A 26,608-nucleotide genomic window follows, 5' to 3' on the forward strand; every position below is an offset into this window, starting at 1 on the left:
TCCTCCAGGAGCTCAGGATAGCATCTGTAGAGCTTTCCCCATTTGATCTACACACAACACCCCTGTGACGTAGGTTAAGGTGAGAAACCATGACTGGTCAAGGGGCCTCAGTATGCAGCATGACTGTATTGGGGATTTTGACCCCATGCCTCCCTAGTCCAAATGTAACGTTCTACCCAGTGCTCACTAGGCTGAACATGATGCTAATGTGCCGGGTTTCTTCCTATAAATCACCAATATTATCACAATAGGAAAGAATATATCCCCACCCTCTGCCAGCATCCAGACAGCTGGAACCATACATCAAAGCAGGTTTGTCTGCTTTGGCTCAAACCATAAGCAGCTTCCTGGTGTGTTCATCTGATGGGAATAGTTTAATTCTACCAGAATGTGCTGGCAACTGTCTGATATTAGAACTGGCCCAGTAGATCCAAAGATCTAGAGCAGGGGTGGGCAATTTGTGGCCCTCCAGATGTTCTGGCCTAGAACTATCAGCCCTGGCCAGCCTAGCCGATGAGGGAGAATGAGCATGTATGGCTTGACAGACAGATATATGGGAGCTGGAAATGCTGTACTGGGGCTCTTTAGCCTACAAGGTGTGTGATTGCCTGCTGTGTATACATGGGTAGTGGTTCTAGCAGAGAGGAGCTAAGACAGAGGAGGGTGTAGGAATGCCATTTTCTAGCAAGCTTTTGGGGCTCGAGAGCAAAACCTCCCACTCCAAAGCTGTATCAGTGAAAAACAAAATGAAAGATGAGCAGTTAGAACGGGGGGGGGGGACATGTGGCTCTCCAGATGTTGTTGGACTGCAACTTCTATCCCCCCTCAGTATTGGCTATGACAGCTAAGGTTGATGGGAGTTGTAGTCCACCAACATCTGGAGGGCCACATGTTCCCCATCTCTGAGTTAGAATTATGCCAGGAAAGGTCACTCAGTTGTCAGGATAAGCTAGAGCCTGAAGGGCATGCTGGGAGTTGTAGTGCTTTTTCTGTGTAAGCATGCATAGGATTGCGCCCTAAAAAAAATAGGGATTGGGTCTGACTGATTACCTTGTGTAAACCCATCAGAAGACTTAACACAATTGAGGGCGGTGAAATGAGGGGCCCTCAGCATGACTCCCCCCTCCCCTATTTCAGCCTTCCCCAGATATGCTGGGCTACAAATCCCAGCATCCCCCAGCCAGCATGTGGAACTCTGAAAAACGTTTCCAAGGCGGTCTCAGTCCAGCATGATGCTGCTGAGTTGGAATTCCTTCGCAGATTTGATTTGCCGCTATCAGACGTCTTGGGCTCAATAAAGACAAGACAGGGAGAGGCTACTTCATTGTCTCTCTTTAGGTGTGTCTTTCTGTCTATCAAGGGATGGGGAACATATGGTCCTCCAGATACTGTTGTACTACAACTCCCATCGTCCCTCACCATTGGCAATGCTGATGGGAGTTACAGCCCAATCACATCTAAACTATTCATTTTGCTTTGCTAATGCACCACCAAGTTGGGGGAGTGGGTCACACCCACCCACTCTGATTGGATCTTGTACTCTTTTGAATGGACCTTGTTTTTTCTGCTCTGCAGAGTATTGGGATCCGCTTGTGTCTCTTGCAGAGCTGGGCCTTCTGTCCTGTCTTCATAATAACACCCAAATCTATTTGTGTGCTCATGTATCAGCCAAGTCAGGCTAACATTTCATGTATCTGAATAGCACAGTATGTTTGTTAGACTTTTAGGAGTCACAGGATTCTTGGGCGCTGCCAGAGATTAACATAGTACTGCAGGCTAGAATTCGTCACGGTTGAATAGCATTATAGGCCCCCCCCAAAGGGCATTTGTGTGAGTCACCACTGCCCTCTGCTGGGCATAAGCAGAGCTGTTCAGTGATGTACCTCTATCATAGAAATAGGAACAACCCACTTTGAGCCCAACCGGAGGTTACCTGAGAACACCTGTTACAAACCCTCAACAACTGGGAAGAACTTTCATCTGTGAATAAGGTGAGCACATGTGTTTGCAGGGCCAGCATTGGGGCTCAGCATCATTGGGCATCTGCCAAGGCCCACACCCCTACAGGGGGTCCAATGGCAATCCTTGTGGTCTCCTGGTCTTACTTTTTCTTCTCCTCCTTGCTGTTGTTGCCTGTTCAGCTCCTTCCTCTAAGCAGGCAAGCTGTGACTACAGTGGAACTATGGAGCGACATCCTTCACCCACCTTGCACTCTCCCTCCGGGTGATGAGCTGTGAGGCCAAAGAGATCATAGGCCAAGCAAATGGCCACTGGGGACAGTGGCAAGAGGAGAGGGGCTACTCAGAGAGGGAAGCCATTTGGGGGCATTTGCCCAGCCTCCCACCCCATTTGGAGCGGGCACTGTGTGCCTGTCATGAGTTTTGCTAGGCAGAAGTTTTCCTTAAACTTCTAGAGGCACATAGGGCCCCCCACCCCCCAATGAGTGCTATTACTTACATTTCCGTTTTGCTTTCTGCAGTTCTCAAAGATATCCCCACTGCAGGAAGAGCTTTGGAGCTGGTACAGCTAGAGTGTGAGCACTTGGCTGAGATCAAGTAGCATCTTGTGCAGGATCACTAGTCAGGCAGGGAGTTGTGGCTCCGCCCACTCTGTTTAGCACTGCGTGGGATTATTTCTCAAGATCACCTAACCCTCTCTGCTGTTTTGTTTTGTTTCTAATTAAGTGCCCCCCCAAAAAAGTAACCACAACAAGTGCTAATAAAGTACACTGCTATTTTTGCAATTTAATCTTGAACATATTCAAGAGTAGGTCTTTGAATATTACCCTCTCCTCCCCCAGCTCCCCCCACACATGGAAACCTGAAACAGTGCCCCTTTTCTTTTCTTTTCTTTTTTTTCTTTTCTTTTGTCAAGGGAAAGGATCTAAATGTTTGGATTCCCATCAATCTGAGAATGAGAATGGAACAAAAAGGGATGAAGTCATGAAGGCAAGAGAAAGGCATAATCCAGAGCCAGTGCACAGAAGCAACTGCAAGGCTAGAATGGCCTGGGCCATTGGTTGAACCTATCGCTTTGGGCAATGCTTTCTAGGAGAAGTCCCATTTGCTTGAGTTTAGTCTCCATCTCTGCATGTCATCAAAAATGAACTCCACTGCAGAACAGGGGGCATCACTTTGACTTTTAGATCTATGCTCTATTTTCGTGTGGAAGAGAAAGTAGAAGAAAGGCATTTGTGATGCAAATGGACATTCTGCCCTCGGCAAGGTTTACTTTTCTGTTACATTAAAGCAAAAGCCACTTTAAACTTCATGTGTGAAAGAATCCTGTTTGTCATGGTGGGTGTCTAGCTTCTTTCTTGGGCGGCTAAAAGGGGGGCAGGATTGTGAGAGATGGCACAGCTGTATATTCATGTTTGTCTGACCACAGCCCGCGCCCCAATCTCCAAAGGCCGCAGTCTGCTCAGAGCCAAGGAACCTAGCTTAATACATTGCAATTACAGTGGAGAAAGACTGAATTTCACTGAATATTTTGCTTCTATCATCTTCCCTCCCTTTTTTGAGTCCCCATATTATTTTTGAATTAAATTTCATATTTTGAAAATTTTGAACTTCAGGCTCTCCCCATGGAAACCCATGGGACCCTGTGCATGCTCAGCTTCAAGGGTCTGTGGCAGCAAAAGTAAGCATCTTGACAGGCCTGGGAGTTCCGCTGTGCTTCTCACTTTGAAAGGCTCTGAGGAGAGTGTTTGATACCTAGACTAGTTTCTGAGATCAGGGACCGGGCATTCAGACAAGCAGCTACAAGCTCATCAAAGTTCTAGGATTGCTTCCATTACTATTGGTAGAAGTGGAAGATGTAACACCCTGTTACATCTTTTTAAGGGCAGAATCCTGTAGTCCCTTGGAGGGGGGGTGTCACACATGTAATCAGATATAGTGGATCTCCCTCTGTGGGGAGGGAGGTCTGTTCATGGATACAGCCCTGTAGTGGTGGTGGAACGGTGGAAGGGGGCAAGCTGCAAGGAGAGGGCAAAAAGGAAGCATTCTGGGTATGTGTGCATTAGGGGTGGATTGGGGGAGCTTTTGGATCCACTGGATCCAAAGCCCTGACTTTCTCCCACCATGTCCCTGGAATGGGATGAGGGAAAGTATGCCAGCCCTGGGAAAATGAGAGGGAGGGAGGGAGGGAAGGAAAATAGAGGGGGACAGAGAGAGGGCAAAGAAAAATCCTTCCTTCCCCCCTGCTGGTGTGAGCCTGGCAGGGTATAGGAAGTGGTGGTTCATCAGCCATGGATTCTCCCTCCCCTGCCCAGGTTGGATTGATCTGCCTGTATCTGAGGATGGGAGCCCCGGCCCCTCAGTATTCATTTCTGTAGGTTAAACAAGTATCTGTAGAACTGCATTTTGATTAGGGCTGAGCGAAAACTGCTGGTAGGTTTTGTTCACATTTTTGGCCATGGTAAAAGAAAAAAAGACTCTCTTTTTGAACATTTATTTTAGCACTCCCTGTGAAAATGTTCACTTGTTCATTCAAATTGCCCTTACTTATCCTCATCATCACACAGCTAAATCTGAATGGTTGTGTAACTATGTAAGGTAGTCCCATTCACCACATGATCCCTGAGAGGGAGGGATTACCCACAGAGCAGCAAATAGCACCCCCCTCCCAAGTTAAGATAGCCAAGTTAATCTGGCACCTGAGGCAGAAAATCCCACAAGCACCTCTCCCATCTCTGGCAGTAAATATACAATAATAATAAATTAATAATGAATAACTTGCTGCCTCAAGTGGCCACTTCACTCTGCCTAATAGTAGGGCTGGCTCTGATTACCCATGTTTCTAATCCAGGAAAGATAATGTTTGTGGTGCTGTCAGGGCAGGACTTTGGGGCAGATGCCCCAGGCCCCACTTAGCGGAATGAGCAGGAGGGCTGCCAGACACAGCAGGGCTGGCGTACAACATTTCCAAGTGAAGTGAAGTGATACACATTACCATCTAAAGAGGGGTGCCCTTCATGGACACTGGACAATTCAGTCCAGACTCTACAAGTACTGAACTGCACCACTGGAAGCTGCAGCCAAGTGGGGAAATGGCACCAAAGAAGCAGCCACCTCCAAAGAAAAGAATGGCGTTGAGCTGAGCAGGATTGGGGGGGGGGAAGAGTGAACATTCACATAGACTGTGTTTGGGGAGAGGAATTTGTGTGGTGGGAAAGGGCTGTGTGGGGGTGTTGCTTAGCTGAGGCCTTGCTGATCTCAGCTTTTATGGATGACCAGAGTTCCCAGGAGAGCAAGTACAAGGAAGTTCCAAAGTCATTCCAGTATTTTGGGTGTGGGTTTTTTAATGGAGAAATTGAAGGCATTGCTGAAATGTTCCCTATGAAATTACAGGCCTTGGGAGGGATCTTGGGCCAGAAAAGGCCTTCAGCTCCTTTGCTGAGATCCAGTGCATCTCAAGAAAGCACCCCTCCCTACTATACACAATATCTTCTTGCTTAAAGTGGAAATGTCTTAAGGTGAAATCTGAGGGCCATCCCTCCCTCCCCACCCACCCTGCAGCCACAAGAGGCCTAGTGGTAGTGGCTGTTCATGTTGTTGATGTGGGAGGTTGCCATGGTACTGAAGGGCGCTGAAGGCTGCAAGCCATGGCTGGGGTACAGGGTGGGGGTAGAACCTGGCCAATAGGAGAAGCTGGTTGGGGTCACACCTGAGGCCATAATGTTGAGTTTGGAGATGCCAGCGAAGGGCAGGGGGGCCTGGAATTTGTAGAGAGTGTGGTCAGGTGTGGCTGGCTGGCAGACCTGGGCCAGGCCCTGGAAGTCAAACTTGTAGGCGTAGCGCTTGCCATGCACCTTGGTCATGATGTTCTTGTCATAGTAATAGCGCAGCGCCCGGCTCAGCTTGTCATAGTTCATGTTGGGCTTGCTTTTGCGCTCGCCCCAGCGCCGCGCCACCTCGTCGGGGTCCAGGAGCTTGAACTCGCCGTTGGTGCCCTCCCAGGCAATGCAGTTGAGGTTGGCCCGGTCGGAAAGCAGCTCCAGCAGAAACTGCCACAACTGGATCTGCCCACTGCCTGGAAAGCAGAAAGAGGGGCCAATTCAGAAAGGCCCACACTCGGGGGGCAAGCCTCCCATTCCCCCACACGACCGTATCAAGCTGCCATGTACTGAGTCAGACACTTCATCCATCTAGTCCTGTACTGCGGACTAGATGATGAGGGCAACACAGGGTGCTTCTAGAGGAGTCTTTTACTGAGCAATCCCCCTGCCTCTTCCGTGGAATTTTAGGGCGGGAGGAGGGGGAGACAGACGTCTTCAGCTGCAATCCTGAGATCCATGGGAGGGCATCCCAGGGGCCGTGACAGGATTTATCAGAGGCAGAGCGAGAGGCCCAGCCTTGGAGGGGGAGAGCTGACCTCGCTTGCCTCCTCCCAGTCTCCATGGGATCCTCTGGAGCCCTTGCCTATTCTGATGCTGGAGAAGGGGACTGGGAAGCATGCCCAGGGCGGGCTAGTGGGTGTGCTGGGAGAGGCTGTGGGTCCGCAGGGTCCACAGTTCTTCTGGGCCCCAGACAAGTGGTGTAGTAGCGCCAGGGCTTGCAGGGTCAAAGTACTGGGATTTTTTGATTGGCGGGGATGCTGATGTCATCTGCCACCCCTCTCAGAATTCCCTGTTTCCCCTGAGTTTAGCTGTAATCCTTACAGTAGCTGCAGGGGTGGGGGTGGGGGGCGGATTTTCCCTGCAACAATATAGCTCTGTGTGTGTACACATACATACACACACAATACACAGACAGACAGAGATGTCAACAGAGCAGCCTGCATCTTGATTGACTGATTGATTGATTGCATTTATATGCCACCTTTTTTCCTCCTGAAGGAACCCAAGGTGGCATACATAATCCTTCTCCTTTCCATTTTAGCTTCACAACAACAACCCTGCGAGGTGGGTTGGGCTGAGAGTCTGTGACTGGCCCAAAGTCACCCAGTGAGCTTCCATGGCCGAGTGGGGACTAGAACCCGGATCTCCTAGCTCCCAGTCCAACACTCTAGCCACTACACCACACTGGCTCTCTTCTGGACCCTCCTTGGTGGCGTGGCTGTTGGGATTGTCATTACGAGTGCCCACCCTTCAAAATTTACCACTACGTCTCTCCCCCAGCTCCTCCCCAAACTGTCTCCTGATCTACATCAGCCTGGAGCTGGAATATTTTAATGACCCCCATTGCTTTCAATAGGAGGGAATTCATTTTTAAATTCTTTTTTATTGTGAAATTTCAAAAAAAAAACCACAAAAAAAGAGAAGAAAAAAATTATTTACATACAGAGATTTGTATATATCCATATCAATATCAATGAATGCATATGAAATGCATATATATCTATATATCTATACACACACACACACACACATATATATATATATATATATATATGAAAATACAACTTTCTAGCAATTATACATGGGCTTCAATAAAAGTGGACCAAATATCCAAATAAGTATCCATTTGAAGTTAGTGTCTATATGCCACCTGTCCAGATATTGAAAGGGTTGTAAGGATCAATGGTATAATCCTCAATCCATTGCATTATAGGAGGGGAGCATTTATCCTTCCAATGTTGTAACAGCAGTCTTTTATCTGTCAAACAGGTATGGATAATCCATTAGCTAATTTCCAAGAAGCTGGTAGATAATTTAAAAGAGCAGCTACATCAGCGAATATTAAAGATTGTTCCAGTACAAATGTTATCTGTATAACGGGAGGAAATTTATAAGAACAAAACAAAATGGCCAGGGAGGGAAGAAAACAGCAGAAATGCTGCTCCTCCCTCATTATGGAAGCTTTGGAGGCTCGAAGGCAGGAGCCCTCTGCACTAAAGATAACATTGCTGTGGTGTAATTTCTCTTTAAGATTAATTGTTGCCCAGCACAGCTATAGAGTATTTTACTAACCAAGTGTTTTCAGCTAGGCTATTCCTAGCATAGCGGTTATCCTGTTCTTTGGTTCATATTTGGATCAAGGAATAAACCTTTTGTCTGCTATCTGGAAGCCTTCGTTTATATGTGCGCTTATTCCACGGAACCCTTGAAGGACAAGGCATCACAATTGCTCTGCCAGTCTTTTAACCCTCCAGGTTAAAACCCTCCCACCTCTTCTTTCATCCTTTTTCTTACCATAAAAAAATCCAACTAAGGAGGAAAACATGGAATAGCTGCACCATGCCTTCTGATTGGTAGTGCTAGGAGGCCTCATTCTGGAAACACCCTCGATGTCATGCTAAACACAGGTGCAGCTGCTGCTGAAAAAAGCAACCACAGCACTAGATCCCTCCCTACATGATGTACTGTCTACCTCAACATACACAATATGAAATTTCTACCCCACTTTTTGTTCCGAAGGGGCTCTCAAGACAGTTTCCAGATAAAATCATGAAATAATCCAATAAGAATAATAAAAAAAAACAAATAGAACAAGTCATCAAAACAGCAATAGGAGAAGAGCATATAGATATACCTTACCCTTGTTCCCTCTTCACATAATTGGCTGGGAGTAGGAAATACTGCATGTTCTGACATCTTGACACACGGTGCAGTCTTACGGAACCCGGAACCCTCCAGATGTGTTGGACTACAACCCCCATCATCCTCAGTCAATGTGGTCGAGCCAGGTTGGGGAGGTGGGGCATGCTGGGAGTTGTAGTCCAACACATCTGGAGGGCATGAGCGGGGGAAAGCTCATCTCACATTTTCTTCAGTGTCTCTTTAGCCTTTTTCTGAGGGGCCAACCACATTACACACAAAGGGATGGAAGGATGCCCTGACTCTTCTTTTTAAAGGCAGCTTGGGGAGACTTATTTTGAGCGAGAACCAGCAACTGGAGGGGACGGGTATTTAAACCTTTCCCCACTCGCTGGTTTCCACCTCAAATAGCGGCTGCCCACCCCCCCCCAACCCAACCCATTGCTTTCCCCCTACATGCTCCTCTGGGAGAAAAGGCAGCTGGGGGTGGGAAAATGCTTGGCATGGGGAAAGTCCCCTGCCACTTCATTGCACCAAAGTGTAGCCTCTTAAGGGTGTGCTTCACTGAAAAGAAAACCACTGCGTTTTTGTTACTTGCATTTGTATGTAACGTCTTATACCAAGTCAAACCACTGATCTATTTAGGGCACAACCCTATGCACATTTAGACAGAAAAAAGTCCTATGACTCCCAGCATTCCCCAGCTGGCATAGCTCGCTGGGAGTTGCAGGACTTTTTTTTCTGTCTAAATGTGCATAGAATTGTGGCCTTAGCTCGGCATTGTCTTCTGCCTTGATCGGCAGTGACTCCTCAGGGTTTCAGACAGGAGTCTTTCCCGGAGATTGAGCCTGGGATCTTTTGCACGCAGAGCAGATGCTCTACGGCTGAGCTATAGCTTGCCCCTCAAAAGGCTGAGGGTTTGTGTTTTTTTGTGTGATATGCACATATGTTTAAATCAATCAATTTCTATTTCAATATATCACTTTCGGATCGAGGTTAGCAACATATATAATCAATTGATTGATTAAAAGGCAGCTGTCAGAACAGCTAAGTACTACTTAATTTGATGCCCTTAATTTTTACACCAGCCCTACTCCTAAACATTCTGTTTGAGTACCGTTATTGTATTTTTTACACTGCCATTAATCATCATTACTCACTGTTTTCTGAAATGATACGCAACGATTTAAAGAGCACTCAGTTACAATACAAGAATGTCACAGTGACCATGTTTTAATTAAAGCAACAAAAAGTCTTTTGGCACCTTAAAGACCAACATTTTCATTCTGGCATAAGCTTTTCTGCACACTATCCACTTCCATCAGATGCATGGAGCATTCACCTCAAACTGGCAGATTGATATACATTATCCTGGGGAGGACTGGGGGGGATATGTAAATTCTGTCAGAGGGAATTGAAAAGTAAAAGTACAGACAGTGATGATTACCTTAACGTTGCCATTCACTAAACACTGTTGTCAGATAACCATCCTCCCAACACCGTTTAGTAGTTATACTACTACACCTTTCTGCTCAGTGGGTTTAAGCCTGCCTTTTTAATGGGACTGTGGCCATGAATATTAATACTTGCCAGCAACCTGTGTACGTCTAGCAAGGACTGGAACATTGGATTGTGCTGTTTCCAGATTTTTGCTTGCAGCTCTGTCAAAGCTATCAGCACTGACCATACCTTTGGGCAATGAGCCACCCCCATCCTGATCCAAACATGGGAACTGCACTCGTAGCGCTTGGGAAATGCTCACACTCAGCACACTTTCCATGCACAGCTCGTGATCCAGAGGAGATCCGAGCCTGACAGCTTTCTGTCTGGGAACACACACACCCCTGCAATGGGGCGACTACTTTAGTTCCCTGTTCAACCATTGCCAGGAGAAGCCATGGCCTTTGCACCATTTCTAGATAGATGCAGACAAAATGTAGATTGGGAACTACTGGTAGGCCTGTGTGAGATTTGCAGTAAGATCTCCGGGGATTTCTGACTCCCAGTCATTTTTTATTATTTATTTATTATTAAATTTATTAATCGCCCATCTGGCTGGTCACCCAGCCACTCTGGGCGATGTACAACACACCATAAAACAATTTAAAACAATAAATTTGTTTTATTTATTGTCATAAAACAATTGCAAGTAAAACTGCAAGTAAAGAAATGAATAAAAATTATCTGCCTCAAATGAACATTCAGCTCTGGGATCTCTCAGATTCTTGTGTTTTTTTAAAGGTCCTGGCAGATTAATATGAGTGCATGTGAATGAATGAATGAATGAATGAATGAATGATGGAAGGAAGGAAGGAAGGAAGGAAGGAAGGAGCAAATGGAGACATATTAGAAGGCTTAATAAATCTAGCACCTCCCTTTTGGCATTCTGTTTTGGCCCTATAGGCACATCCAAGGTATCTCTCTCCTTTTTAGTAATAACCTTGAGAGCTCAGAAGTGGTATTCCTCTGCATACCAAGGGAGGCAGAGGGTCAAGCAGGAGAGGAGGCTAATTGACTTCCTGACCTGCTTGTGGGCTTCCCAGCAGCATCTGTTTTAAACAAACAAACAAACAAACAAACAAATTGGTATTAGCTTGCTTAATGGTTTAATGTGCTTTTAGCTGTTTAAATTATTCATTGTTCTATACAGTTTACATTGATTTTATCTGTATGCCACCCTGAGATCTTAATGATATAGGGTGCCATACAAATGTTTTAAATAAATAAATAAATCTGTTCAGGCAGTGTGGGAAACAAGATGCTGGATGGACCTTTGGTATAATCCCACAGCCAGGATTATGTTCTTATGTGGAAATCTGTCAGGTGTTACCAGATTGCCATGGAGGGTGGAGTTATGGGACAGATATGTCATGACCCTTCTTGAAATAGAGCTGGTGGGAAATTTCTCATTGTATAATATATAACTGTTTTGAAAATGACACTTTGTGACAGAGGTGTAGTAAAGGGGGACTGTAGTTCCAGGATCATGTTCAGAGCAGACTTGATAAAATAATCTACTAGGGAGTCGAGGTAATTCCCTGCTCTTGTAAACCAATGAGGTGATGATGAGGCTTTCAAGTTTTGCTACTGCTTGTGACAGATTACCATAGAAGGAAAGTCAGAGAATGAGGAAAATAATCAAGCAAGAGGCTGGATACTTCTTGCCTTTTCTTTGATGGGGTTCCTACTTCACACAAGCCATTTAAATGGTGGTACTTTTTGGCAAGATTGCATGCCAATTAAAAGTTAAAGCCTGCATTTCAGCGGGCTGAAGATCTTCATTCATTCATTCATTCATTCATTACATTTCTGTACTTTCCAATAGCTGAAGCTCTCTGGGCAGTTCACAAAGCGCAACATGTTTTATAAAACTGAACCTATCCAGTCAGAAGTAAGCACCACCGAGTTCAATAGAGCTTACTCCCAGGCAACTATGTATAGGATTGCAGTCATGCTGATTGTAATATACTGGGTATTATTCTATGTACTGTTATTCTGTGATGTATGTGTGTATGTCTGCATGCACATCTGTGCATCCACATGTGTATGTGTACACACTATCATGATGAGCTCCTGCACTTCCAAATGTACCACTGGTTCACTGTATTTATGAAACTGACGAGTTTTCACAGACCAGCTGTTAAAAATAGCTTTATTATATATCTGGATATGTCCTGACAATTATATTTCCATGCCACTCCTGTACACTTTTGTTAGGGAATGAATCCCATTTATTTCACAAGGACTTTCTGGGTGTGCACTGATCACACCCTAACACACACTTGGCTCTTGTAACTAACAGTGCAATCCTATACATATCTACTCAGAAATAAGCCCCATTGAGTTCAATGGGACTTACTCCCATCTAAGTGTGTAGAGAGGATTGTGGTATAATCCATTAAAAACAGGGTGTTGTTTATGGCTTACACAGCACCCCATTGTGCTGCTGCTTGTTAAGTAGGGTGTTGTTTTAAATTTCCCTTTAAAATCTACACCCAATGAACTTGTTTACTAATAAGGCTGAATAATCAATTTGGATGACTCCTAATTTAGAGGAACGGAGTTCAGCAACATACATTGAAGATGAAGGGGAGATCAACCCCGTGCTTTCTCTGTTTTTAGGTATGTGGCAGCGTATCACAATAAAAATATACAATAACTGAACCAGCCCCTGTTGGTGTATGTTTGTAGAAACTTCCATGTACATATGTATCTTCCATATTCCGGGACAAGAGGGGCTGATTTACACAGCCATGTGCCTCATGGCCACCTGGCAACTTGAACATGAGAACTGTCCCCAGTGAAAAGTGTCTTTTTGTTTGGTGGCGTTATAAGGTGATATAAAACGTTGTTCTGTGTTGGAGTCCTGCCATCACGTTCACTCATGCAAACCCTCAGTTGACGTTGTAATCATGCTGCACATGCCTGCGTGAATTCATTCTTAAGAGTGCAATTCTGAATTCATGTGCTTTGAAGTAATCTGTTATTTTAATCAAAGGGAAGTATCGTTCAATTTATGACTGAAGTCTATCTAGAGAGACCGGCTCTACAGCTGCAGCAGAATGAGGTGGTAGAGGTTGGTGGTGGTGCAATGGATTGTACTACTTCAGATTGGGGGGGTGATCATATTTTGAAATAAAGAAAAACAACCCCTTCCTTCCAGCGGAAAACTACCACAGCAAGATGATGGACGGGCTTGAACTTTTATCCCTGACACACTCGAGTTTTATTTATAAAATCCTCTCTTTTTTTCTTTCTTCTTTCTTTTCTTTGTTTTTCTTTTTTAAAATAGGGGACCATTACAAAAATGAACTCACCACTGCAATCACCTTTCCTACAAACCAGTCAGGCCCGAGATGGTGATCCTTTTGGATAGGGTCAGGAGCAATCGAGGGTTTTCAGTCAGTTAAAAAAGCTGACAGCTCGGATCAGGAGTAGTCGAGATTTTAATTCAGAAAAAAGTCCTGCAGTCCCCAGCATGCCCCATGCTGGGAGTTGTAGGGCTTTTCCCTGAGTTATAGGACCTTTTTTGTCTAAATATTCATAGGATTGCGCCCTAAATGAAGTCCGGAAGGGGAAAGACCTGCGCGGGAATCCTTTCCGCGCCCGAGCAGTAAGGGTGCTTTTCGCCTTTCGGAGCCCCGTTTGCGCACCCTGTTGTGGAAACCGGCAGTTCAGAATTGGCTTCGCCCTCTGTAGTCACTCGCTTTGTGACAGATAGCAGCGAGAGAGCAACGACCCAAAGGAATCCGATCCGGCGCTTGCCCGACTCGTTGGCAGTGCCTCGTAAAGAGGAATCCGCGTCTCCTCCTCATGTCTCAGGGCTGGTTGGGTATCTTATCATCCTGCCCAAGTTAACATTTTTGAATCGTATCCGCTTTCTATTTAGGCTGCAATCCTATACACTGAGAGGCCACACCTTGTTGTTGTTGTTGTTCAGTCGTTCAGTCGTGTCCGGCTCTTCGTGGCCCCATGGACCATAGCACGCCAGGCCTTCCTGTCCTGCGCTCTCTCCCGGAGTGTGCTCAAGGTCATATTCATTGCATCGGTGATGCTATCTAGCCATCTCATCCTCTGCCGTCCCCTTCTCCTTTTGCCTTCAATCCTTCCCAGCATCAGGGTCTTTTCCAGAGAGTTTTCTCTTCGCATTAGGTGGCCAAAATATTGGAGCTTCAGCTTCAATATCTGTCCTTCCAATGAGCACTCAGGGTTGATTTCCTTTAGGATTGACTGATTTGACCTCCTTGCAGTCCAGGGGACTCGAAAGAGTCTTCTCCAGCACCACAGCTCGAAAGCATCGATTCTTCGGCGCTCAGCCTTCCTTATAGTCCAGCTCTCACAGCCATACGTTGCTGCTGGGAAAGATGACACACCTACTTGGGAGTATTCCCATTGAACTCAATAGGCCTTACTTCCTAGCAGACACATATATGATTGCACTCTTCGGGGAGGATGCACACCTACCTGCGTATATGAACGTTGTAAGTATGCACAGTTTCAGAAGAGAGGTGATCTCGAAATTTGACAATTAAAAACAAAAAGAACAGCGCACTCCTACATATGTCTACTCGAAAGTAAACCCCACCGAGTTTGGTCAGATTTCTAGATTGTTTCCTTACTGAAAGTGTGTATGCTTGCAATAATAATATATACATATACGGTGCCTATATATTAATACAATGAGCACGATCCAGCTAAAGTTAAGCACTTCTAAGTGGGAGTAAATCTCGATTTCAGTGCGACTTAAAATGCTCTTCACTTTGGCTGAGTCATGATAGTACCTAAAGCCTTTGTATTCAGCATTAAAACAAACGATGGCAGATTTGAAGTTGTTTTCTGCAAACTGACAGGAAGAGGGAGGGATCAGCAGATCAAACAGGTGTCGCGCCAAAAGCACCAACCTCCCACCCCCACGAAAAACCTGCATGTGTACGAAACTGAATTCCCAGTATTTCAACATACAACTCTTAAAAAAAAGAGGAAGAAAGAAAGAAAGAAAGAAAATGTTATTTGAAAAGGACATTGCTGTGACGACTTGATCTGATACGCCGATGTTAAAGAGAGGACAATATTGTCTACAACACTTCCTTAAGCTTCGAAAAATATATTTGCCTATATAAGAGATGATCCTGTGCCTAGAATTCCTTTTATTTCTCTCCCTTCCCCAAGGGGCTAGGAAAAAAGAAAAACCCACTCTGAGATTTCTTAGACTGCAATCCTAAACACACTTAGGATTACTCACAAGTAAGCTCTATTGAATAGAGTGGGACTTCCTTCTGAGTAAGCAATGCATAATCTGTGGCAGTGGTGGCCTCAAACCAAGCCACACCCTCTCGCCCTTGTAAGATTGTTGTTAAGATAACAACAAGATAAGGCATGTGAAGGATTTTGTAGCTATATTCATGCAAATTGTTATTCCTTAATCATTTTTGTCCCGCCGAATTTGTGCCCTTATTAGACAGGCCCTCCTTGAATTTTGAGACTTTCACCGGAATTGTGTCTTCTTGGCCTGCCATTTTTTAAAGAGAAACTATTTCTTTTGCAACCTCGAGATACGGAAATCTATGAAGAAAAGGCTCGGCAGAAGTACGCGCGAATGTCGTACATAATTTAATTTGGAGACGTTTTCTGTGTTGCTCCATTCTACACACACACACACAATTTTCCAAAAAGGTGAATTTCACACACACCCCTTGCAGATATACTTTGGAGAAGGTCTAGGTCATAAGGTATTGGGGGGGGGGGTGCGCGCAAGAGCGGGGAGGAGAAATTAAGTCCTGCAAATATATGTATTTTTTCTTTTTAAGCGCTCAGCCTTAGGGCGATCTTTCATCATTTCCCCCGCAACTGGCGAGTAAGGCTGCAATCCCAAGCATGCTACTCTGGGAGTAAGTCCCGCTGGACAGCCTTCTTTCCGAGTTAGCGTGCGTATATAGGACTGTGCTGTAAAACTATCTGGGAAATACGTGGCTGTGCGTATCTTCTGTTTAATGATACCTGCATTGGAGAGTTTTGGCGTATCTGAGTCTGGCTTCTAACAGTGGATAAATAAAATCAACTGATGTTGTATTTTGATGATTGATCATTGCCTATTTTGTAATGAATTTAAAATGTTGCAGTGATAGTATTGTTGAAACACGATGTTTGGGTTATTAGATGGTATGATGATGTAGTGACATAGAGGTAATTTTAGACCCTGGACTTAATGGTCTTAAACCTCCACCCGGAGGGCCACGTTGTATTATTTCAGTTGTGAAACACAGCATGAGCATTCTCTGCTCGCCTTCCCTATTAGTGCTTCACAGCTACTTCTTCTATGTTCCCAATATGTTACAGCACATAAATAAATAAATACCTCCCCAAAGATTTACCAACCCTGATTTGAACAACAATAATAAAATCATCATTATCATCATCTGAGTATCTGCCAGTTCACGTTTTAAACTCACTTGAATCCTAGCACCATCATGATACAGGAATAAAACTGAGTCAGCTGCCCTGATGCGAAATACATTGAGTTGGGAGTAGGCACCACTTCGTTGTAGAAAAGGATATATTTTGAAAGTAAAAATAATAAAATGAGCGTCTGTGACCATGTACAGGCCAGGCAGTTCTTGAGTCATGAGCAACGTTAGGTCAATGTCCGTGCGAAAGTGTCATACGCCAGCGGCATTTGAGTTGGTGTAATTCGTCCTTCACAACTGCCAAAGGAAACGGGACTCCGTAGGAAATGGGGCGCAGAGAAGACTTGTCCAACCAAGCGTCCTCCAGATGCGTCGGACTACAGCACCCATCATCCCCAGGCAACCTGCCCAACAGCTGGGGATTGTGAGAGCTGTAGTCCAACACACCTGGAGGACCCCCGGTCGGGGAAAGCTGGCGTATTCTAAACTGCGAGTCCATACCGGGTTATATCCAATGTTACCCCTTCTCAGAGTAGACCCATTGAAATGAACAGGACTTAAGTTTGACTGACGTTGGATATAACCCACCTATTAGCGCCCCATCTTCAATCACTTACCACTCCTTTGGCGCCCCATTCCTAATACATATTTACATAGAAGTAAAATGGGATTAACATTCACTACGTAAACAAGGTTATATGGAAGAAGCTGGTTTCCTTGGCTGCCATCCCGCCCTCACTTGCCTGGTCGTGACTCCCAATAAACGCAGTGGAACTTACTTCCTGGTAAACATACTGGAGAACCCGCTCGGAGCATGCTTCAAGAAGTCAAATCAGCACTACTCTGCTTGTGTGTGTGCTAAAACGCGCGTCCCAAACCTGCCCTAGAGGCATGCATCAGTGGGAACCCATTGAGCAGGGGGACGTGGATCTCTAGAGACTGGATCGGGGCACCTGTTTTGCTGGGGTACCAGAGAGCTTCTCCGCAGGAGTTCTGTGTTTTGCTTTCTTGCTTTTTAATTAAGCAGCCCGACCCCCAAACAGAGTCAATCCAGGGTTACGTGCATTTAAGCCAGTAGAATTTCAGCGCCTTTAATTCAGATATGTTCAAAGAGGATCAAATTCACGGGTGGTGCTCCGGCATAACTAGAGAAGACTGTTGGTTTCCTTTGCTCCAAGAATGTGTGTATGAGGTCATGGGGCGGGGGGGACAGAGGGTCTGAAAAAATACAAGAGATGCAAGCAAGAGATGGACTTTGGAAACTCACAGTGGGTTGGCAGCTCCGTTTTGGACAGATGAGTTCATTAAGAGAGAGATCTGTGGCTTCCTTTTGTTTTAATCCCCATTCTTTATTATTTATAGAAACCTAATAAATAGGTATCCAGGAGTATCAATATTCAGAGATGCTTTTCAGTTAATTCTCTGCTCCAAACGGAAACGTGAAAAAAGTCGTGGCACGCTATGTTAATGCGCGTAAGGAGAAGGCACTCCCATGCCCATGAATCTTTTTCTCTTTAGTTGTTTCTGCTATGATCATAGGCAAGGACCCGGCTCCAGTCCCTACTCTACCCGAGGCTGATCTGGAGGGAGGCCTCCGAAGAAAACAGGCGGGGAATGACGATTGGCCCTGATGCTGAGTGGGGACCTGTTTAGTGCTTGGGGAGCAGAAAGGAAATGCAGTAGCTCCCCCACCCCCATTTGCCCAGATAGACCTTGCTAATAAAACGGGTGGAGGCTGGCGGCTCCGATTTCGGTGGGGCTGTAAATCCATTCTGAGTTTCAGTCAGAATTCTAAAGGAGCTATCCAAGGTGCTGAACCTATTGGGGGTAGGGTTCAGCATCTTCGATGGCTCCTTTAGAGTTCTGAATCCGCTCTGGGTTTCAGTCAGAACCATCCAGAACCCCAAAGGAGCTATCCAAGGTGCTGAACCCATTTGGGTTTAAGGTTCAGCACCTTGGATAGCTCCTGTAGAGTTCGGGGTGGTTCTGACTGAAACCCAGGATGCGTTTACATCCCCACCGAAATGGGAGCCACCAGCCACCACTGATTAAAACAACAGTGTTTGAGGAGCGCGTTTTCGAACTACACAGAACTCTAGGCCGCTTTGGGTGGGAGGTGGGGGACTGGCCTCGCATAACTCTCCCAAAGCAGGCAGCTTGAAAGTAAATAAACAATTCAAATAAACCCATTAAAATCAATGGCCGTGAACAACACAGTCATTGTTGCCTGAAGAGGAGTCTTATGCAGCTCGCTATTTTGTTAGCAGCCTCTCCCATGAAGATTTGCTGCGGGAAAGGTGGGGTGGGGCCTGTTTGCCTTTTGGCTACAACCAGCTGGCCGATGGTGTGTACTGGGGTTCAAGAAGAAGATGTAAGCGCAGTCCGTCTCCAGGTAGTAGCACAGATTTCAGGAAACGGAAGACGGTGCAGAAGGAAGGTGCGTGAGTGCTCGGGGGGCGGGTCGCCCTTCGTAGCAAAGTTGCCCATTGCAAACCCTAGCGGAGATTTGGAAGGCAGAGAGAAGACCGCAGCTGCGCCTTTGGAAGTTAAGTTCCTTTCAAAGAAACGGGACTTACCTTTAAGTGGGAAGCTAAAAGCAGGATTTGAAGGGGCGGTAGCTCCAGCACCTGCTTTGCATGCAGAAAGTCCCAGGTTCAGTCGCTGACATCTCCGGGTAGGGCTGCGAAAGACCCCTGTAGCCTTCCCTCACCTGCCCCCCAGATGTGTTGGACTGCACCCCCACGGGGGAGATGTTGTCCAACACATCTGGAGGCACCAGGCTGAGGGGCACGGACAAGGTTGGATTGGACCCCTGCCTGAAACCCTGAAGAGCTGCTGCTAGTCAGTGCGGGTGAGGTAGTCAAGACTAAGTTAAACCAGTGATCTAATTCAGTATAAGGCTTGCTCATATGTGTTAGGAGCCGTTCTTACTTTAAACACAAAACAAAACACAATTGTGTGCTGTATTTTTATGCAGTAGAATCCGGAGGTCTCTTATGATTCCCATATTTTCCCCATCATTTTGCGGGGTTTGCGGTTAGAAGTGTTTTAAAACACCAAACAAACCCCTAACAGCTTGACTTGATCACTTGCTCAAAGGCCTCTGTTGCTAAGGTCCAAATCCTGTCCCGTGTAAATCGGAGCAGATCTTCGTTTTGGTTTGGTTCTCTCCCCCGCCCCCAATTTCTACCCGCCCCTACCTAGGATACAGTCTTACTTTGGACTTGGCTTTGCAAGAATCTGAGATCACCACCCCACAGCTTCTGTCTGCACTCCAATAGCGGGCCTTGGCTGGGACTTCTGTTTATTGTTTTAAAGGGCACAGAAATTTAAGAAAACATTGCGGGGCCGGAGGGTGGGATCCGTGATGCGCCCTTCTCAAATCCTAAAAGGTGAGACGCCGCCTCGTGGGATGCGGGTCCTACACAGAGCCAGGCGGACGAAGCAAAAGACGCACTCACAGCTCTATAGTGGAAACCGAGCAGATTTGCTCCCCTTGGAAACGGAACATCCTCTAGCAACCCAGCAGGACCTCGAGTTTCTTGAAGGGCTCCCCCCACCCCTCCGAGTACCATCCGGGAAGCAGAGGAAGCGACGATATCTTACCTTTTTGAACCCCAGGCCCTAGAGACCCCCACGCCTGGTTTTTGCCTTCTTTGAACAAAGTTTCCCCGACTGGGTCTGCAAGGAAGGTCAGAAAGAAAAAAAGAGAGAAAGAGAAACAAGGGATGAGTGCAAGCAAACCCAAACCGATTCCGACTCTCCCCCCACCCCCCGAAATCTCTCTGTCCTTGAAACTTGGGATGGGGGAAACTCCCTTCCCAGAAGGAGCCTTGTTGTAGGTCCAAGTCCCCCAGTCGCCCGCCTCTGCGCCACTGCCTCGCCCCCCCCAATGACAAGCCGCTATGAAGCCAGGAAACGCGTCCAGGAAAAAGGAAATCCGACTTCCGACGGGAGCCGTCGGGGCAGCTTTAAATAGGGAAGACGAGAGGAGATTTTAGCGCGTCTGCTTAAGAGCCCGAAGGAGCATCCATGGGGTGGGGTGGGCAGGCAGGCAGGCAGGCAGGCAGGCAGGCGGAGGAGGAGGAAGAGGAAGAGGAAGAAATAATCGGGGAGGAAAGAAACGGGCCAGGGGCTCTGAATCGGGAGGAAAGGGAGCAATCCATCATGAGGAAGGCAGAGATGCCCCCCCCCGCGATCGCCCCCCCCCCCGGCGCTTGGCCTGGGCAGAGTCCCAAGCAGCTGGACGGGGCAGCCCGGCCTTGGTCCCCGCCCTACCTGGCAGGTACATGTTGAGCAGCAGCGTCCGGGCCGCGCCGCGTCTCATGGCAGCTCTGCGCGCACCCCGCGCCCGCGGGGGGTATTATCGCCTTCGCCTGGGGAAGACGGTGGTTGTTATTATTATGTATTACGATCCCCACCCGTCGAGGCAGGGCGCAGGATGGGGGGGCGGGGAGGGGGGGCAGTCTCCAAGCAACGCGCGAGGGGCGCAGGGCCCGGGCGCCGCAATTTCCTCTGCGCTTTAATTAAAGGCGCGGCGCGGGCGCTTATCGGCCCATCGGACTTTAATAAAGTTTCCCCGCGTTCAAGATCGCCGTTTCTATGGAGAGAGGCAGCCGCATTTTCCGCCTTCTTAACTCTTTGCAAACAGGCAGCGCCTGGCCTGGCCCGCTCTCGGCGGCGCCGCTTCTGCTCCAGCGCGTCTGAGCTAACATGGAAACGCGCCCCGACCGAGGCCCGAGGCCCGTAATGGGTCTTTAACCTGAAAGCAATTCACCCCCGGCGGCGAGGAGGAGCGCACGCTGGAACCCGGACGGGCATGGGGCCAGGAGGCGATGTGGGGAGGGAGACCCTCGTCCTGCTGGGGTGGCCGCTTATGAATACCCGAAAAAGAGGGGATGCATCACCGCAGAAGAGGACAACAAACTCAGGTGCATTTGCGTCTGCTACAGCCTGTGTACAGATGCACATTTAGAAACCATTACTATAATTTAAATACTTCACCACGGTGTGGAAGACTGTGGCGAGGTGACCCTTGTGCCTGACTGCTCAATCTGCTGTCCAGGAGCTAAATGTTGATGGGCAGCAGTTCTTATGGTTCTTTACCTTTAAACTGGAATTGGATAGGACAGCCCTTCAAACAGAGGACACCTTCAAACAGAGGGTGGCCCTCTGGCTGCTTTTTAAAGAGAAGATTGCCCTTTGTAAAAGAGGGCACCTGGCCACCCTACCAGACTCCCTCCATCAACCCCTATTATAGGAAGAGCCCTGCTGGATCAGACCAAATGTCTCCCCTGAAGTTTGTCCAGAGCATCTTGTATTCAGAGGTGGGCTGCTTCTGAACAGCCATTAATTGGCCTGTCCTCCATGGATGCCTAACCCAAGTCATCCAAGATTTAGATCAAGGATCAACAATGTGCTGGACTCCAACTCCCATCTTTCCTCAGCATTGGCTAGGCTGCCTTGGGCTGATGGGAGTAGCAGTCCAACAACATCTGGAGGGCCACATGTTCCCTACTCCGGATTTAGATGTTTCATTCACTCCATCCCTTCCCTCTACTGCCCCCTGTTGGTAGGACTAGAACCATGAATCACTTAACCTGAACTTGAAGGGTTAATATGCACCTGAGTGAGGTAGGAGGGGATCTCTGGGAGGTCGTTCTGCCTTTTCCTTGTCTACCCCCTCTACTTTTCTATCTTCTTCCTGGAAGTGATGCTGACCATGGGGCTGACCTCAGCCAACTTACCTTGAGATGTAAGTTTGTTATATCTCCAGTAAAAGTCTGTTCTTAACCCACCACTGGAGTGTGTTTTGTCTACAACCATGGCTACTCACTGGAGGCTGATTTGGACTTCACCCCCCACCCAAAGTTTAAGAATGTTGTATTTAAATGTACAGCTCCCTCCCTCTCCCAAACTCGGGTGGATAACAATAGCTTCTGAACCAAAATAGTTTGTGGTCCCTTAAAACCCAATAAGGAACTACAATAATAACACTAGAGCGGGGAGGGGGGGAGGTAATCGTTGGATCCCAAAGACAATAACATGCAAGAAGGTGATCTGTGGCATGTCATGATGTACTTAACTTGTGCTGTGCACAGAAATGGGACCTCTTGCATTTCATGGCCTTTTGATCTCACTGTTTACATTTTTCTCTATACCCCTGTACATATGTGCATATCTATCTATTTATCTATCTCTCCATCCATCCATCCATCCATCCATCGCTAACAGAAGACAACTCTTCATACGTCTGATGAAGTGGACCCTAGTCTATGTAAGATTAGTGAGTGCATCTTGATCTCAGCATTCCTTGCAGCACCTGTGTAAGGTAGACCTCCGCTACCATCATCCCCTATATTACAGTTGTGGTAGGGTGCTGAGGTGAAATAGTTTGTCCAATGCAGTGTCTGAGATTTGAAATGGGATCTTCCTGCTCCTGTTTCACGCTCTGAATCACTACACTATCTCCCCACCCCAACCCCAACCCCAACATTGCAAATGCATTGAGGCTGCAGCCCTGAACACGCTTAGCTAGAGAATTATTTATTTTATTTCATTTCATCACCACCCAATACTCTGGGTGGTTCACAGAAAGGTTCCCTACCCCTGGTCTATACTCTGTGGCAGCAGCTATGATGGCTAGCCAAGGTCTCAGGCAGGAGTTTTCCCAGCCCTATCTCGCTTGAACCAGAGAACCTTTGCATGCAAGGCTTGTGGTCTACCAGTGAGCTACAGTGGTAAACCGCACCGAACACAAGTAAACACACATAGGATTGCCTTCTAATGCTGCAGTCTCAAGCACCATTGAGCATTATTGTTAGTATTAATAGTCATATTGTCTGTTTACATCCTGCCTTTCCTCCAGAGAGCTCAAGGCAGTGGACATCATTCTTCCCACTTATTATCTTCACAACAACCCTGTGAGGTAGGTTAGGCTGAGAAACAGGGATCCAAGGTGAACTTTGTGGCTGAGTGGGGATTCCAACCTGATTCTCCCCAGCCTTCCCCAACCTGGTGCACACCAGATAGTTTGGTCCACATCTCCCATTATTCCTGACCATTGGTCATGCTGGCAGGGGCTGATGGGAGCTGAAGTCTAAAACACCTGGAGGGCACCAGGTTAGGGAAGTCTGCCCTAGCCGCCATGCCACACTCTGGACAACCCCCCCCCCACACACACACATTCCCTTTGTGTTTCCCTAACAGAGAGGCATAATTCACTCTTGAACTCTCTTCCTCCAGGGGTTTCTGGTGTCCTCTCACAACTTACAGGAAAGAGGATAAGGATCATTTGTGACTATTCCAGCCTTCCCCCAACCTGGTGCCCTCCAGATGTATAGGACAACAACTCCCAGCATTCCTAACCATTGACCATGCTGGTTTGAAGATTATGGGACTTGTAGTCTAACACATCTGGACGGCACTGGGTTGGGGAAGGCCGGACTGTTCTCTGAGATTGCCCTCCATTTTCCAGAAACTGCTGTTTTGTGCTGCTTTTTGACTGCATTAGGATCATTGTGGGGCAGGCAGTAAAGGATTTGTGTAGATAGATGGATGTGTGAGAGAGGAATGAATGAATGAAGGGGAGGAAAGAGAGAGAGAGAGAGAAAGGGGGTGTTCCCAACTACTCATTGCTCTGGGCTCACTTTTGCTTTTGGCCCTATCCTTTGCCCCAACCACTTTCCCACTTTTTGGCCCTTGAGTCAAAAAGGTCACCCACCCCCAATTTAAATCCAGGTCTTCCAAGAAGTTCTATATGTTAGCATCCCCCCCCCAGCACCCCACTACCTCACAGCATTGAGTTTCACTGAGTTCTGTGTCAGCCACAAGACTTTCTATTTCAGGAATATGCAGCAACAACAACAAAGCAAGGGTCCTTGCGTGAACAGGTGTGGTGCTATCCCCTTGTCTTTGGATACTTCTTCCTTAAAGAGAAGCGCTTTGAAATGCAGGGCCATCAGAGCTAATCAGCATGGTTCCCCTGCTGGGGATTGCTACAGGCTGGCCGTGCTATGAGGCAGAGTGAGGTGACTATCCCAGATTTGGGTGATGGTGGTGAAATAGCATTGCTCCTGGGAAGGTTCAGCCAAGGGCAGCCTTTCCTAACCTGGGCCATCCAGATGTGTTGAACTACAACTCCCATCATTCTGACTGGGATGATGGGGGCTGTAATCAAATGTGTCTGGATGGCACCTGATGGAGGAAGGCAGCCGTAGGGTCTACCCCAATGTGGCTAAAGCAATTGTCCAGACAAATTCTGCAGAGCCTTTATCCTGTTCCCTTGTTAGCATATAGAAGCACAGGCTGTCTTTAAAAATAAATCTTTATTTGACAAAGTACTTGTGAATAATCATCACATGTATGCAAGCATACGCACAACGGTGGTTCTACCTGCTTGAGTTCCACCTTGTTCACTGGGCTCTATCTCTTGTCCACACCTGTACACAGCACAGAGACATCTAGTGGACACTTGTGGGAAAACACTGGTGCATTTTCCTGTCAAGGGAGCAGGAGGCAGCAATAAAGCTCCATGTGACCTGTGTTTTTGTGCAAAAGCTGAAATAAGATGGGGTGAGGGAGAGAAAACAACTGCCTTCCCTTCCTTGTCTGGGCCACCTGGATTATTACTTTTGTCAGTCTCAGAAAACAGCGATAGATCTTGTTGCTTTCATAATAGGCCTTGTTATTGTACATGGACGGACACACGCCCATCTCCAGACTTAAAAACAGATGCTTAACTTTATATGGTGTTTGGTGCAATCTAAGATAGATGCTCCTGCTGCTGCTGCTATGCCATTAAGCTATGCCTTTGCCTACCCATGGCTATTTGGCAGCTGATCTTCTCTGATGTCACAATGAGGCCTATGTAATGTAGGGAAATCACAGCTCTGTTGTCAGCCATTGTCTTAGAATGTTTGATGCCACAGAAAGCCTGGGTAGCTTTGGGGCAGGCTGCTGCTATGGGAGTGGGAGGTGGGAATGGGAAGACTTTATAATTCAAGGCCCATCAGCCACGGTTCTTCCATTCAACCACATAAGTATTGTCACTAAGAAGTGTTCAAATGTCACCTGGTTGATGCAGTTAGCCAAACAGTTTCTATTTCAGAGGGTTTTCATTGGAACAGATGGTTGATGCTTGCTGTGGATGGGATTTGATATTGTACCAACTGGAGACTACCTTGCATACTTTGAATGTCAAAGGCAAGTGGTTCCTTTCCTCCTCCCACATGTGGAATTAGTGCTGGGGTTGGCAACTTGTGGCTTTCCAGATGTTCTGGTCTACAACTCCCATCATGCCTCTCAATTGGCTATGCCATCTAGGGCTTCTTAGGAGTTGTAGGCCAAAACATCTGGAGGGCCTCAAGTTGCCCACCCCTGTCTTAGTTGTTTGCAGTAATGTGTGCTTGTCCCTTGCTAGTAGCCTTTGGTAGAAGCCATGGGTCATCCGCAAAAAAGACATGGGGGGGAAGAGGACTATTTCTTTTGTATGGCTTCCTCTAATATCCTCCCAGACAGGGGCTTGCTGATATGGGACCCCACCACCTGTTCCAAATTCTGGAACTCCAGATGTTCATGCCCTTTGTTAACTGAGGTGATTCTCTGCACATGTAAGCTGGTTAGAAAGTGGAATGCCTCTGAACATGTGCAGAGTGCTCTGCTTTCACCCCAGGTCTCCCTCATACACATAAAGAGTGAAAGAGAGAGCCTGGAGGCTGGATTTCTTGCACAGGCAGGCTGACTGGCTCAACTACTTCTCCTATAAATTAAACACAGGTGGTTTGTGAACTCTAATGGAAAAGTAAACATTTGGGAGTGTGCGAGGTTAAGCATTCAAACATCTATAGACAATGTTAGTGGTATTCTAAAGTTTTCTTATCTGTTGTTGCTATCACAGGGAACCCATTCAAGGAACCCATCCCTTCCCTATATGCCTTTTTCAATATTAGGATTAGGTGGGATGGGGGTGGGGAGTTGAATGAGAACCTCCCTGGATCCTATTCTCATTCTCTCTCCCTCTCATTCAAGCCTCTTTTGGCACATGTGGAAACCCACTTCTCCCCAGAACGATGTAAAGTGACCATGTTTCCAGGTCATCCATCATCTGTTTGAGAAGATAGGTGGCACCCTTGAGTCTTCCTGGTGAGAGATGGTCAGCTCTGCTGCAGCATCTAATTTTAAGCACAAGATATCCAACAGTCAGAAGGAAATGGGATAACCCCTA

The 26,608-nt window shown here is 46.9% G+C and overlaps 1 protein-coding gene across 1 annotated transcript; it reads right to left on the reverse strand.

Annotated features, from left to right (window-relative positions):
- Positions 1-4,445: 4,445 nt before the first annotated feature.
- On the reverse strand, positions 4,446-20,928 carry FEV (FEV transcription factor, ETS family member). The gene is made up of 3 exons (XM_084829352.1): positions 20,662-20,928; positions 19,990-20,064; positions 4,446-6,033 (listed from the first exon to the last, which is right to left on the reverse strand). Exons 1-3 carry the CDS (start codon positions 20,708-20,710, stop codon positions 5,531-5,533), a joined length of 627 nt encoding a protein of 208 aa, XP_084685478.1. The 5' UTR covers positions 20,711-20,928; the 3' UTR covers positions 4,446-5,530.
- Positions 20,929-26,608: the final 5,680 nt, after the last annotated feature.

The sequence above is a fragment of the Heloderma suspectum genome, chromosome 1, assembly GCF_057233095.1.
Source record: "Heloderma suspectum isolate Gila_16-S chromosome 1, 16-S_ref, whole genome shotgun sequence".
NCBI lineage: Eukaryota > Metazoa > Chordata > Lepidosauria > Squamata > Helodermatidae > Heloderma > Heloderma suspectum.